The sequence below is a fragment of the Enoplosus armatus genome, chromosome 18, assembly GCF_043641665.1.
Source record: "Enoplosus armatus isolate fEnoArm2 chromosome 18, fEnoArm2.hap1, whole genome shotgun sequence".
Lineage (NCBI taxonomy): Eukaryota > Metazoa > Chordata > Actinopteri > Centrarchiformes > Enoplosidae > Enoplosus > Enoplosus armatus.
In genome coordinates this window covers 20,155,364-20,170,876 of record NC_092197.1, presented here as the reverse complement: position 1 = coordinate 20,170,876, position 15,513 = coordinate 20,155,364, and the positions used below count along the sequence as shown (strand labels likewise).

Genomic DNA, 15,513 nt, shown 5'->3' with positions numbered 1-15,513 from the left:
ACTCCAAAAAAAAAAAAAAAAGAAAAAAAAAAAGTTATTCGAAGAGGACAAAGAAATCCGCGGGGTTAGGCTGCGAGATCCCCTGCCGTCATTCATTCCACCACGCAGCGTCCTCTCAACACACGCAGCCTCTACCCTCCGCCTGCCCCGCATCAAGAAGCCCGCGCCCTCGTGGGGACGCGAGACCATGCGGGCCGCCGTGTTCTGCGGCAGCATCCTGCCTTTGCACCTCTTCCTCTGCGTCCACTCTCTGCCGGCGCACGACCGGAGGAGCAGGCACAAGCAGCTCCAGGTGAGTCACCAACACCGGCACAGGGGCGGAGGGGCGGGGGGGTCACGCAGGGTCCAAAGTGTGACAAGTTAAGGCCATGTGATGCTGAAGGCTTGCATGCCCGAGTAGTGATTCCATGCACGTTGCAGTCAGAGGCAGCTGTGTGTTTCACCACCACACGCTTCTCCGAAAACTCATACAAGCGGATCCATTTTCAGCTTTTATGAGTTTTACGAAGTGAAATTTTTTTTTTGTTTGTTTGTGTCTGACCTCCTGCGCTGCACACAGTCACATCCCCCCCCCCCCCCGAACGTCTGCTCGCCGCTCAAACAGGGGTGCGAACGCTTTGGGTTTCCCCAGCCTACGCTGCGTTTCTCCGGGTGTTTGTCATGAAAGAGAGAAGCTTGGTTGACCCGCCGAACAGGTCAGATCCGGAGCTGCTGGGGGTGAAACATCTGACAGCTGGACTCAACTGGAGATGACATGCTGCGTTTCATAAATGAAAAAAGAGAGGGGGGGGGGGGGGGGGTTTGTGTTTTAGGATCAAACGTTCCTGCAGGTTTGCATGCAAAGGCTTTCTGCACGTTTTTGCCCAAGTCGGAGACGACGTTTGTTTCAGACCTACTGCAGCTTGATGGATGCCAGACCTGCTTCACAGTGTAGCTGTCAACAGTGTGTGTGTGTGTGTGTGTGTGTGTGTGTGAGTGTGTGTGTGTGTGGGGGGGGCAGATTAAGCAGGCAGAGACAAGTCATCTGGCAACGGGTGGAGGTTCAAATCTGCCTGTCTGCTGACTCAGGGGAAAAGGAAAAAACAGCAGAGAGCTACTTAAGAGAGAGGGAGAGAGACACTCACCCCCACGGAGGCTCTTCTTGTCTGCAGAACCCCCCTCCCCCCCAAAAAAAAAACAAAACAAACAAAAACAAAATAAAACCCCCCCCGCTAAAGTGCGACGGCGCTACAGTACCAGACGGGGCTATCCACTGCATGATCCTTGACATTTAAGGGCTTAATTGTAGTCGCCAAATCAGACGTGTTGATGACAGACCTAATCTTCGACTGACAAGCGGGTGATTTCTGCTCACTCCGTTTGCTCATCGCCGTGTTCGGCAGTCAAAGGGGCATTTCCATTTTCTGTTGCTTTAAACTGCAGAGGGAAGACATTGTACTATTTACTCTGTTACTTTTATTTCAAAGCTATACTTACTTTTCGCTTTAAGTCGGCTTTACAGGAGACAAATTTGTTTGAGTGAAACTGACTTGAATACTAATAGACTGGAAGTAACAATTTCCAACCATAGACCGTATATGAAAGATGGACGACATGACAGCTCCCCCGAAAAGTGCAGCCAAAAAAAAAAAAAAAAAAAGAGTCTCGATCGCCCCCTGGTGGCTGGCTGCAGTATAGGTCATAAGCCCCGCCCCCCCCCCTCCACGTTAACAGATGGGACAAACTAAAAAAAATCCCATCAAATAAATTTGTCCCCAGAGATGGTTTCTGTCATTTCAGGTAGTTCTCATCATCTCATCGTTTTTCTGATGGGAAACTTCTGCAGAACGTGCCCTTTGTTCGTACAGAGTCGATGTGATTGGCCAGTAACGTGCCAGCTAACCCTGATTGGTTGTTTGATTCAGACCCGGCCCGGCAACATCAGTCAATAAGGTTGTAAAGTTGTGCTGTTTGATCGGATCACCCACAGGACGCGCGTTTGACGCCAGGTGTGAACAGGGCCAATGCGAACGCTAGCACTGTAGCTGAGGTTAGCGTCGTCCAGCACCGCGCCATCGGGAGTTTTGGAGCGGTAACCACAGCGCCGACCAACGCGGAGCGTGTTTTTCCTCGGTGGCGCCAGTACGCCTTGAAGGAGCGGCGGGGGGCGAAACGTAGCGTAGCATTTAGCCGCTGCAGAGCCAGACATGTCCCTCAGGAGACCAAAAACAGAGTTCATCAGGTGGACACAAACGCTCCACCTCCAAATGAATGCTAATGTCGCTCCGTGACTGCTGGATGTGTAAATATGCAAACGCTTTGCTAACAAGCTCAAGTCACCTTAAATGGTGACGATGTGTCTGTGTTGTGTTTACGACTTGTTTCCTCTGCGCCCATTGGCCAAAAAGAATCAGTAGGATTTTGAACGCGGCATTTCTACATCGTGATAAGTGAAGAGGTTTACCCAGATGTGTTTACAGTGGAGGATCAGTCTCTCGTCTCCAGTCATGCTAACCCTCATTACCCCCCCCCCCCCCACACTTGGCATAATCAGCCCGCTTGTGTGCAAAACACTGGATGCCTGCTGGTATCTGGGACTTTATGCGGTTAAATATTTACCCTTGAGAGATTTCCTCCCTCTGTGCGCATCATTTATCTCAAGTTTAGACTACTTTCGCACCTGCCAAAGGGGGTCTGTGGGAGTAGATCTTATCACGGTCGTCCCCAGTAATGTCAGATCAGCAATCCGTGAAAATCTTTCACAACACACACACACACACACACACCCTGTGTTATGCACTGCAGGTGACCTGATGTCATGACTGAACAGGGAATTTCCACACATCTGCTCACTGTGTGTGTGTGTGTGTGTGTGATGCAACGCCGTGGAGGTCTGAAGAATAGATTTGTGTCTGTGGCTGCATGTTCGCACCTGCATGCGCACATTGTTTCCACATGTTTGAGTGTCATCGACAGAGAACTCCCCGATGTAACAGATGCCACCTATTAGACAAAGCAACAATGCCCCCCCCCCTCTGTAGGCAGGCTCAGCACTTAATTTGGGTCGAAGCTCGGGCACGTCAGTTGTGGGAGAAAACGCGGGCAACCGCAGTGTGTCCTGTGGCGACATGTTAGTTCCATCTCCAGGTCCCCCCCCCCCCACCTCCCCCCCCAGCGCACACACAAAGCTTTGTTTCGATAGCATGCGACTTTGTGTTTATGCTTTCGGAACGAAAGCTTGCTTCTTGCCCACACACTTGCCTCAGTTCTGTCACTCACCTTAAAATTGAGCTGCCTGTCAGCTCAGCTAAGCCTGTGGCTCCAGGTTTGTTGACGTGGTGAAAACCTCGTTCAACCCTGCCAGACCCACCGCTGCGGCCATTATTGTAGTGTTTTGCGCCGCCATTGTTCAAACCAGCATGAGTTTATTTTAGATTGCGGTGAAGAGATTGCCAAAACTCCACTTCTCATTGGGAGTATTTTTTGTTGTTGTTGTCATAAATGATAGTAAACTGATATGTATTTGGGGTTTAGGACTGTTGGTCAGACAAACAAGCAATTTGGGAATGGGAAGTTGTAACAGGTATTTTTCGCTATTTCATACGGTCAATACGGTCTTGCAGTATCAATGCATCCTAAATGCCCACTTGTTTCAAATTCCAAACCTTCAGTTTGTGATGCAGGCTTCACCGCAAGCCGAGATAACCCCGATGAGGTCATCAGATGCCGTTACTTTTTCAAACTCTTGGAAACTCTCCCTTCAGAGCCACTAAAGGCCGAGTCGGGCTGACCATGGCGAGTTAACTGAGCTTCATGCGTGAAAAGTTTACACATGATTAGTCAGAGATGCATTTTGAAACGTGGCCAAGGTCTTCCCTGCCTTTCAGCCAGTGCAATGCTGGGAGAGGCTCCAGCCTCATTAACCCCGAAGAGGCATATGCTGTGTGGGTGTAGAGAATGGACAGTTGGGGCCATGTAGTTACATACAACTAGGCATTCATTAGAACAGATCCCCAGTGGGTTAGTATTAGTATCTCCTTTTAATTGGTTCACTTGAATCAGGCGCTTAGGGTAGCCCCGCCACAAGCTTCTCACAATACTTGGCCGGAATTTTTGGCCCATTCCTCCCGAGCCAAACAGTTGAATTTTTTTATCTTATCTGACCAGACAACCCTCCTCCAAAAGGCTATGTCTTTGTCCTGGTGATCATCTGCAAACTTCATTCTTGCATTTCCTTAGGGCTTCTTCCGTGCACTACAGCGTTTCAGGCCTTGGCGATGATGGGACTCTCTTTGTAGTGGATGTAGATACATTGATACCTCGCGCCTCCAACCCCTTCACCAGCTCCTTTGTCGTTGTCTTGGGGTTTCAGTTGAACCTTTGGGGGCCAAGGTTCGTTCAGCCCTAGGGGATCTTTTTACTCCTTCTTTCTGAACGATTCAGTGTCCGCGTGGTTCCAAGATTTTTATACCCGCATAAAATGTTTTGCACAGATGCTCGTGGGACCTTCAGTCGTTTGGAAATTGCTCCTAAGGAGGAGCCACACTTGTGGAGGGCCACAATTCCTGTTGTGAGGCCTTGGCTAAATTGCTTGGATTTTCCCATGGTATCAAGTGCAAGGGGTTTGACCTGGATGGCACACCTGTGTTAATTCCAGAGACTTTGTTGGTTTTGAAGCTGACCCAGCGTGGCTTTTGATTGTCAAGTGTTTGATCAAATGTCATATGTCATAATCCTTGTGCTTTTGAAGCTTTGCTGAAGCATGAAATCCTTCTCTTCTCGTCTTATTTGCTTTACAATCATGAAGGACAATCAATCAATAGTAAATACAGACTTTAATTACACTCCACTGGGAGGAGGGGACTTGCTTACATGATTGATGTTACATGACTTACAGCTTCAACCGACCTTTTGTCTGTGAAGTCAAATTAATCCTTTGTTTGTTTCACCATCAGCTTCACAGGACAGAAGAGCACAGGTGTCAGATTAGTGGTTGTTGGGACTTTTCTAGCGTAGGTTCCTATTTCAGAAGTTCATTCTGACAATGGCTGTATTACAGTAGCTCAAAGCACCGAAACGGTAGGTGGTCTGATATTAGATGAAAACAGCACGAAAAAAAGCATGTTTTCCAGAATGACTTGCGGTAAGTCCTGAACTTTCCAACAACTGATGACTCTGATGACAGAATATGTTTGTCAGATATCGTTTCTTGTTGATCCTGGGAAAAAACCTTTTTTAAAAGCAATGACATTGATCTCAATGATGTGACAATTAGTGTTTTAAGATGCACCAGCAGATCTCAGCCACAGTAGTGTGGGTGTGTTGGTCCAGCTTGTTGACGTCTGGGCTTAAAAGTGGCCCACTCAGCAACTCTGAACCTTAACTGTACCATCATAGGCTAATGGGACAGCTGACCTTGCTGACTTCGAACAGTCACAACAGCAAAATAGAAACCAAACTGTATCAGCAAGTAACTTCTTGACTTCAAGTGTGTGAGGACGGCCACCCAGCCCAGCACCGCATGACACTCAGAAAGCGCCGTCATCAGGTGGATTTGTGAGCTGAAGATTTGGACTGTCGGTCAGACAAAACAAACTATTTGAAGATGTCACTTTGGGCTAGGGGTGCACGGACCTGATACTGATTCCCCATCCGATACCAGCGCTCTATTGTTCTTTATTTTACATTTTAAATCAGAATACTTCACAGCAACAAACTTTTTTGTGTAAGTAAACATGAGGCCAGGGATTGCTGCGGTTGTAAAACTTGTTGGCAGATTTAATGTAATGTAACTAATCTGACTGATAGTGGAAACAATACAATGGCCCCGTATTGGCACTGATGCTGATCCAGCAGAGCAGAACGGTACATATTTTACAGTCTAAATTAATCAATTTATCAAAAGAATGATTGTCATCTTACCAGACCCCTGTAACCCACTCCTCATTTCTGCCTGAGGCAAGAGGCTCGAGGCTACACACTAGCATAACACACCCAAATCTCTGACTGAACTGTCTTCCAATGTCAATGTTTTGACATGGAAGAAGAAAGTGTGGAATAAAAAAAAAAGACCATATCTTTGGTGCAAACAATTTTGATCTATCCCGTGATCTGGCGTCATGGTCATTCGCTCTGAACACAACTAAGGATGTTGAATATCTCAGAACTTAGATAGCAAGGCCTTCTACATGAAAAACACAGGCATGCCACTTTTCATTGTAGATATCAGTGATGACCATCTGTGCAAAAGCTGGTAACGACTCAAATGGTACTGTGACGTTTTTAGGAGAACCTGTCATCCAACCAAATTCCTAAGTATTTATAAAATTGTACTGTATCAGTTACATTACAATTGAGAGCATAGATCGGAGTTGGGACATCAAAAGTCTGTGCTCTGGTAAAATGCGTACATGTTGTCTTTTTGGAACTTGAATAAGAGAGGTCTGGAGGTCGTCAAAAGCAGGCTGCAACCTGGAGAAGGCCTGGTCTGCGGTAGAGCTGATGGTATACAAGATGGTATCGTCAGCATAAAAATGGACTTGGCAATGCTCAGTTGGGAAATAGATATTATTTATCATGGCTAATAAATGGCTAATAAATGTATGATGACCTCAGTGCCTGTGCCTTTGTTTGCAGGGATGGCCTCACAGCAACAGTCATGTTGGTCTGAAGAAGAAGGGAAGACATGAGCAGGACACGCTAAACAAAGAGTACCGTTTGAAGTCTGTACTGACAAAAAATGACACCGAATTCTGGAAGCGTCCTCGCTGTGGAGTACCAGACTACCCCACCTTAACGCAGGTCGGCCTGTCGTACTATAACCTGAAGAAGAAGAAGGGAGGCCTGAGTAGACAGCAGCGCAGAAAGCGCTTTGCGCTGTTTGGAGGGCGCTGGGAGAGGACCGACCTCACTTACAAGTAAGAAACACAAATACTCTTTTTGCAAGTACTTTGGTTTATTCAGTTCATCAGTTCACCACTGCTTCTGTCACTGTCTCTCTTCTTAAATGTGAGGATTTGCTGCTTTTACATGTCATTTATAACAGTAAATGAGGAGTCTTTGGGTTTTGGACTGTCTGTTGAACAAAAGAAGCAATATGAAGACGTCACTTTGGGCTCTGGGAAATTGCGACGAGCACTTTTCTCAGTTTTTTCACATTTTATAGACTAAACAATTACTCGTGAAAATAAACAGCGGATTAATCAATAACAAAAATTATCATTAGTTGCAGCCCTAATTGGCCGATATATCAGACTTTGTAAACTCCCAAATAACAATAATGGCCTCTGCTGAGGGATACTGACTTTAGTTTCTTTATCTGTCTAGTAAACTTTAAAATGAGGTTTGTTTAGTCCATGGAACTGTTTGTAATTCAAGTTTTCAGTACAAACCTTTTAGCCTGTCCTGCCTTCTCCAGCCACAGTTAATCCATTTACTCTGAGAGCACTTGATGGAACAAAACAAAGCTGATGGCTTTAGTTTCGATATGGACCTCATGTCTGAAACTAGGATGGGTTGCAGGGGGGAGATGCCAATGGTTACTTACGGGATAATGTGTTTACGCTTTGAGCTTCGCACGAAGGGTTGCGGCGTAAATTGTTTGTAGATTCAATTTGTCAAAGCAGCGAAGTCGGCAGTCGGTTTCCAGCCACCTCGTAAACTGTGGAATCACCCCTGTAATTAAACGTTACACTGCTTAAGAATTATTATTGTCGAGACATTGTTATTTATGTGCTTCCCAGGGTGGTCAGTGTGACAAAAACAGTTCTGAATTCACTTTGTGTGGGTGTATACTGGTGTATATTACAGAGACTGTTGTTGTTTGTCAGGACATCCTGATAGCTTGAGTGTTGCGCAACTCGAAACGCCTGTGTTTTTCTTTGCCAGTGCGAGGAAAAGAAACTCCGACTTGAAGATAAACTTTGCGAAGCTGCTATTCTACTCCACGCAAAACAAGCTAGAGTAAACTATAGGCTCGGCCGCTCGCTATGTCCCTTACGCGTCCAATTCACAGAACACAAGCTCAGATATGAGTCCTTTGGAGAGGATGGCTTTTAGCGTCTTTCAGCTCAAAAAGCTTCACTGCCTCTAAGGGGCCAAAAGGTCAGATATTGCAGGTTTAAGGACTCTTTTCCTTGAATAAGTGACAACAAAAAAAAATTCAATGTCATGCCTGGATGTTGTCAATGAAACTTTTGAAACCAAATAAATACACTGCAATCTGTAAAAAAGAAAAAAAAAAAGAAAAAAAAAGAATCACATCCTCTGCAGGAATGTAAACAAATGTGTTTTGTCATGAGTGCGCTCTAATACAGCACATTGGTGTGTGTGTGTGTGTCCAATAGGATAGTCCGTTTCCCCTGGCAGATGAGCGAGGGCAAAGTGCGGCGTGTCCTCCAGGAGGCGTTGGGTGTGTGGAGCGCGGTGACTCCCCTGAGGTTCCGAGAGGTCACCACTGAGAAAGCTGACATCATTATCGACTTCAACAGGTGAGAAAGGGTCACCAGCAGGCAACACGCCCCCGTCGGGCTGCTGGGCGACACTTGGCACCACGATGCAGTAGGTTTCAGAGATTATTACCCTCTAAGTGTCCAATATTGCAGAGTGAGGAATGAGCGATCCTTTAAGATCAGCTCACTTGTGTGCTCGGAGCCGGAATAGCCAATCAGAGACAAGGATTTATCCAACATCTCCCCCATTGTCAATTCTTGAATAAAAACCTTCCATTTTGATATGTTAACCTGCAAATGCCTCTTCATATTATTTGAATTTTTAGGGGGGGGGGGGGGATCTAACTCAATACCTCCAGTAGCAATTAATGCATGAAATGAACAACAATTTTTTTATATACTCCAATTAGATTAGTTCATCGTGGCCAATTCTATTTTGTCTTTTTTTTTAATTATTGATTATTATGTTACTAATATGAGTTAATCAGAAATGCTGCGATACTTCAGTAGGCTTCGGTTGCTTTGTTGTTAAAGTAACCGCCAACTGTAGCTGCTGCTGCGTTAGTTAGCATTAGATAGCTCAGTTAGCCGCGCAGCTAGCACAGGAGCTTTGGACGGCCCGGGAGGAGGAGGTTTAATAAAGCTTTGTTTAAGCTTTTACAGCCAATAGGCCGCTAGCTGCGCTAACTGAGCTAATAAGCTAACGGCGGCTAACAGCTACAGTTAGCGGCTACCTTGTCAACAAGTATATAGACGTAAATCACACAGAGTTGAGGCAGAGCAGCCGGAGGACTTCAGAGGGAAAACAAATATAATATTTTCTCCATGAATGAAGTTGTGTTTTTGTACAGTAATCAGGCCCCGGCCCCCTGAAACACTCCGCTCCGGAGGCGTTTATTGCTTTTCCACCCTAATTCTTGTCTCATTCGTGGCCTGATGAACAGTAAATACCTCAAATTCAGGTTACAAACAACAACGCATTTGGTCTTTGCAAACAGGATTGATGTACGCGTATCTGAGCAGGGCCCCAGTATCTCCGCATGTCTGGCTGGGTCCACGTTTACTGAGAAGAGCTCGAAATGATTTGCCCTTTTTTTTTCTTATATATATATATATATATATATATATAGATGACATAAAATCGAAAAGCGCAATCCACCCGGTCAGGCGCTCGCCTGAAATGGGAGTCAGCTGTGGTCGGTAGACGTGGGTGCCATGTAGCAAATTGCGGCCTTATTTACAGCAATTTTGCAAAATGGAGTGTAAACGCACTCAAGTTTTGGTGCATTCATAGCGATGGGCACTCAGTATTGAGAAATATGTGTAATCAATTGTTAACAAAAAAAAACAAAAACAAAAACAACACAACCTGTAAATACAGACCCAGATGTCTGCGTTGTGCCAGATGATCTCTGTAATCTGAGTGACCCTGGAAAAAACCAAAACCAGACGTATCCCAGCCGTGAGCTCGGGAGCAGATTACAGACTGAATGAATGAATACAACACAGGACTTGTCTGGCAGCCGTTTTTTTTTTTTTTTTTTTTTTGTAATTCGGTGCCTCCGGCTATTTTTATCAGCTCAGATGAGTCATTTTGGCATTTGGTTTACGATACTTCCATGTCATAACATAACTCTCTTGTTTCACTGTGCTCCATTACAGTTTCATAACTACTGTAGGAACTCACTTTCATAACAGCTGGGACTATATATCTTATATATTCATGTTTTTTTTTTGAAACAAGAAGAGAGGAGACAGGAGAGGAGGGACCCTTGACCAGCCTCGGAGCAGCTGTTCCAAATAGCTCATGGTTAAATAACGTACTGGACAAATTGAAATTTTGATCTGGCGGTGGCGCTGGAGGAGGATCACCAGCGTTATTGCAATTCCTCCTGGATATCTCCACCAAATGTGGGGCCAATCCGCCCCGTGCGTGTCGAGATATTTCTCTGGCCTGCTGGTGGCGCTAGAGGAAACGTCAGGGGATCGCCGAAGGCAGAGGGATTCATCCTCCGCCTTACAGTTGCAGAGTTTAGACCAGTGACAAGCCTTTCAGAGCCCCGCCAGACTTCCTCAATCAGACGATGTTGAGGCAGTCGAACCTAAACGAACGACCTGACGCCTGAGTTGCATGACCAGACGTGTTGGATAATCAGAAGGGCCTGCTTCCTGTGTACCGTTGCCGCACATGAATCACTGTCAGTACATGGTTAATGTCCACTGCTCGCAGACCAGGAGAGAGGCAGACAGCTACACTGTAAAAAAAAAAAACAACAACAACAAAAACAAAACGCCAGCCTGCATAAATAAGTTGTTTAGACTTCAGCATTTAAAGTAGAAATTCAGTCGTAGCAAACAAACTTAGCCAGTCTCTTGCTGCAACTACAGGGAGCCCAGTCTGGTTAAAGGTCCCGTATCATGCTCATTTCCAGCTCTGTATTTTTATTCTGGGACTCCACTAGAGCAGCTCTGCATGATTCACAGTTCAAAAAGTCCTCATGTATCTCCTCCTGGTCCTTTCTGCAGCCCCTCAGTCCCCCCCCCTCTGTCTGAAACAAGCCGTTTTAGACAAACTGAACAACCTCCAAACACTTGAAGAGTAGTTCCTGAGCAGAGCGCTCCAATAACTTAGACAGACTGAGCGGGTGGATGAGCGTCCCTGTACTTGGTGGGTGGTGCTGTGATTGGAGCAGATGACCTGCTGGGGGGGGGGGGGGGGGCGTGGCTGACTGTATAGTTAGTGACATCACAACCTTACGGAAGTCCTGACGGCTCGTTTAAAGGCACGGTGTCTGAATACGGGCTGTGTTTCATTTCTCGGTGGTCTGAGCGTTTTGATCCTTTCCCAGTATTTATACAGCACCCAGAGCTGCTTTATAATCAAACAAGACGTGGAGAGCTCACTTTCTACATACATACATTACATATTCAATTGCTTGTGTACAATAAAAGACGTGCGTGTGCAGGTACTGGCATGGGGACAACTTGCCATTCGACGGTCCTGGAGGAATCCTTGCCCACGCCTTTTTTCCCAGGACACACAGAGAAGGAGAAGTCCACTTTGACTATGACGAGAACTGGACAGTGGGCAACGATGTGGGTGAGTAACATTTGAAGCACTCGGAGGTAGACGGAGGTCTTGTCTTATGTTGGACAAAATCTGATTTTCAAGGGTTTTTCTATAAAACGGTTCCACGTTTGATTCCACCAAAGAGTCACATCACGGTGTCGACTGTCCCTTGATCCTTTGCTGTCCCCGTTTAGGCACCGATCTCCTGCAAGTGGCAGCTCATGAGTTCGGCCATGTCCTGGGCCTGCAGCACTCCCTGGAGCTTGATGCTGTGATGAATCCTTTCTACAGCGACTCTTACCCCCTGAAGCTGAGCGAGGATGACAAGAGGGGCATCCAGTATCTGTACGGCCCCCCTCGGCATGCACCGCCCGAGATGACGGAGACCAATGAGATCGACATTGGAATGGTGAGCCAATAATTCTGGGAATGGACCTGGAAAGCTGCATGTGCTGTATTTCAAGATTTCCCCAGTCTTGTATCTTGCTGCTTCGCATATTAGTCCGCTGACCAAAATGTCCCTGCCCGTGTATGTCGTTGTGCCCCAGCCGGACGCCTGCAAAACAACCTTCGATGCTGTGTCCATGATCAGGGGAGAGCTGTTCTTCTTTAAGTCCCGATATGTTTGGCGTATCCGCGATGGGCAGCTACAAGCCGGCTATCCAGCCTTGGCTTCGCGCCACTGGAGGGGCATCCCAGGCCACATCGATGCCGCGTACGAAGACAAGTCTGGCAACATCTGGTTCTTCCAAGGTTGGTGTTGATACGGGAGCAAACTAAACCTACACTGAAAGAAGGTGATCTTCAGAGGCGAGGATCCGAGACCTGAAGGGGTTTGAAGAGTCAGTCGAAGTAGACAAACTCTCAGTTTAAAGGATAAGAAATTAAAGCAGTGAAGTAGGAGATGAAAGCAGTTGACATGCCATTTGATGTGAAGTGTGTTCACTGAAAGCAGTTGAAATGTCAGTTAGCTTAAAGCACTTTGAAATAATAATGCTGCAGGAGTGAGTCCTAAATCCCGGAAATGAGTCCGCATTTCTACACTTCCTGTTCCCTCGTCTGGAAGTCAATGGGGTTTCTTTGAATGGGTTTTTGGCTAGATGCCTGAAATAAGGTCTGTGGTTAACACGAGCTTAAGAGAGTTCAGTGTTTTGTTCAGTGTTTGTTTCTGCAATAATCCAAAATCCCGTGGAAAAGTCCCATTTGGCTTTTAGTCGAGGGGAACCAGGGCGACGCTAACTCCCGGTTAGCGTACAAAGATACGTCATCCCTGCGGCGCTCTATTTGTTCTGTTGACCAATTGACTGTTTGCTAAAACCCCTCCCTCGAACAGTGAATGTCCAATCATAGCGTAGTAACCGTAACTAGGCAAGGCAGGCCTTTCAAGGCTTCGGATTTCTCCTCACGTGGAAGTAGTGTGCAAGTTTGGAGGGTAATGTCTTGAGGGGTGAGGGTAATGAGGGTAATCACTTTTCCAAGCAAGAAAATGTAAAGAATGGATTAAACATGAAACAAGTAATTATTAAGTAAAATAAGGTATTGCTATAGAACTCTTCGGCCAGCTTTAAATGTTTAGTCCTGAATTAGGACAGTAGTCTATGACATACCAGGTCCAGGAAAATGAGGTCCAATTGTGGGCTTTTACTTCCATCTTTTTTTAACCATGACAGGTGACAACTACTGGGTGTTTGACGCTGAGAGGAAGATTACCGGACCGGACTCGGTGCGGCAGCTGGGTCTCCCCGTAACAGACATCCAAGCAGCACTGAAGTGGGAAGAGGAGCGCACGGAGAAAGTCTACCTCTTCAAGTCTGCGTCTTACTGGCCCTTCAGTCCGCAGGAAAACCGAGTCGATGACGTCCATCCTCGCGGCATGCACGAGTGGGGGGGGGTGCCCGGCCGCATTGATGCGGCCTTTCGGGACAGATACGGTGAGGACTGGGCTCGGTTTTCTTTGCCGCCGGCCTAGCGACTGGGAAAAGGTCCGTAGCTGACTGTTGCCTTCTCTCGCCCTCTGACAGGCTATGCCAATTTCCTGAGCGGGCTGCACTACTGGAAGTTCGACCCCGTGGCGTTGAAGGTGCTCGAAGGCTACCCCCGCAGCATCGGCACGGATTTCTTCGGCTGCTCGAACCTCTCTGTCTAAATAAGTCCATACACACACACACACGTCTGCTGAACCTGTGAAGAGCGGTGGGTCGGTATTTTTCAGCTTGTTTCCCCAAAAACACAACATTCTGGCTGATGTATTTCATTAAGGCGATTCAAAAAATCCATCTAAATACAAACAACAACAAACTCTTGCCGAAGTCACTGCCAACCCTCCATCAAACTCCTGGCGAGACGGCGAACGGGCCAGACCCCCAAATGTAATGTAATTACTGAATTTGACATTTCCTGTCCAAAACATGTTATTCTCGCACGCTTCGGCTGCTTCCTCCGTTTCCTTTGATTTTTTTTCCCCAGTCGTTAGGTTCTCGAGCTTGCAGCCTCCCGTGGCCGCCTCGGCCACAGACCACTTAGCTCTGCGAGCAAAAACAGAACGGGACTTCTGGGGGATTTTGGGAGGCTAATTATTTCCCAGCTAGAAATCAGGACCAGTCAGGGAATGACTCATTATTGCTGATACACAAAAGCCCTCCAGTCTTAAGTATTTAGCATGAAGATAGGCCAGATAGATAAGTAGCTGTCCTGGCGCTGACTGTGGTAAAGAGCTGTGTTGCTTTTTTTTTTTTGTCACAGATGCGACAGGGGAATGACATTCATTGACAGTCGGTATTGGGGAAAAAAAAAAAGAATCAACTTTTCATCAGCTCGGTCGCGCTGATCTCCTCTCAGTCGCGTCGCAGCATGCCCGGGAATGAATGAAGCGGCGCGCTGCATCTCTGAATCATTAAGGTGCTATTTAAGGTTCTGTAGGCAAGGTAAACCTGTACCTCATATATTAAAACACATTCAAAACGTCTGTTCCTTCCTGTACTCCTTAGGTGCATTTTTTATAATAGAGCCATACAACAGTCCTCATTATGTGTCGGAGAGCTTTGTTTTTCCGCTCTCTGGTTGTTAATTGTGCCTTCGGTAGAAAAGCTCTGACACGCCGAAAATCAAAAACCATATTATACTTGGCTGACAGCGTAATGCGGTTTGACGTAAACCACCACGTGTTTCAGAGAGATGAGACAGAGCCTCACTACGGTTTGACTTCACTGTACATTCTTTTTTTTTTAATGGATATTACATTTGTTCATTTGTATTCAAGGTGTCATTGTTTTCTAATCAGTGCTGGACACTGATTATTGCCTTTACTTGTAAAATGCACTGTCTGCCACGATAGCAGTCCGGTGCAGCGTGGACACTGTCAGTCGGGACGTTAAACAGTGCCAACGTGTCCTGACGGCGACGTTTTTAAGACCTGTTAATGACGTGCTTTCAGCGTACACTGATCTGTTTCTGCCTTTATATTCAGTAGTATCAGTCAGAATATGTATTTCATGTGTGAATAAAATCTGTTTTCTTTTGTTTACAATAAAAACACAAACAATGAAAACTCTTTTCTCCTATTTCTGCAACTAATAATTCATGCTGGACAATTTCATTTAGAGCAGGGGTTTTCAAACTTAGACTGACTGAGCGGGTGGATGAGCGTCCCTGTACTTGGGGGGCGTGGCTGACTGTATAGTTGTGACATCACAACCTTACAGAAGTCCCGACGGCTCGTTTAAAGGCGCAGTGTCTGAATTCGGGCTGTGCGCATTTCTCCGTGGACTGAGCGTTTTGATCCTTTCCCAGTATTTATACAGCAACCAGAGCTGCTTTATAATCAAAAAAGACGTGGACATCTCACTTTCTACAATATGGGACCTGTAAACACCCAATTGCCACAATTTGTGTAAACAATCTGCGCCAATTAACCAAAATGTGAACAAATATAGGCTAAAAAAAAAGTTAAGTCAAGTTATAGTCCACAGCTAACTCACTAAGCCCATGGGATCATTGTACTTCCTGGGTATTGGG

The 15,513-nt window shown here is 46.2% G+C and overlaps 1 protein-coding gene across 1 annotated transcript; it reads left to right on the top strand.

Annotated features, from left to right (window-relative positions):
• On the top strand, window positions 1-13,890 carry LOC139301466 (stromelysin-3-like). The gene is made up of 8 exons (XM_070924866.1): window positions 1-292; window positions 6,616-6,896; window positions 8,325-8,468; window positions 11,396-11,529; window positions 11,694-11,908; window positions 12,048-12,252; window positions 13,170-13,430; window positions 13,521-13,890. The coding sequence occupies exons 1-8, from the start codon at window positions 188-190 to the stop codon at window positions 13,643-13,645; spliced, it is 1,470 nt and encodes a 489-aa protein (XP_070780967.1). The 5' UTR covers window positions 1-187; the 3' UTR covers window positions 13,646-13,890.
• Window positions 13,891-15,513: the final 1,623 nt, after the last annotated feature.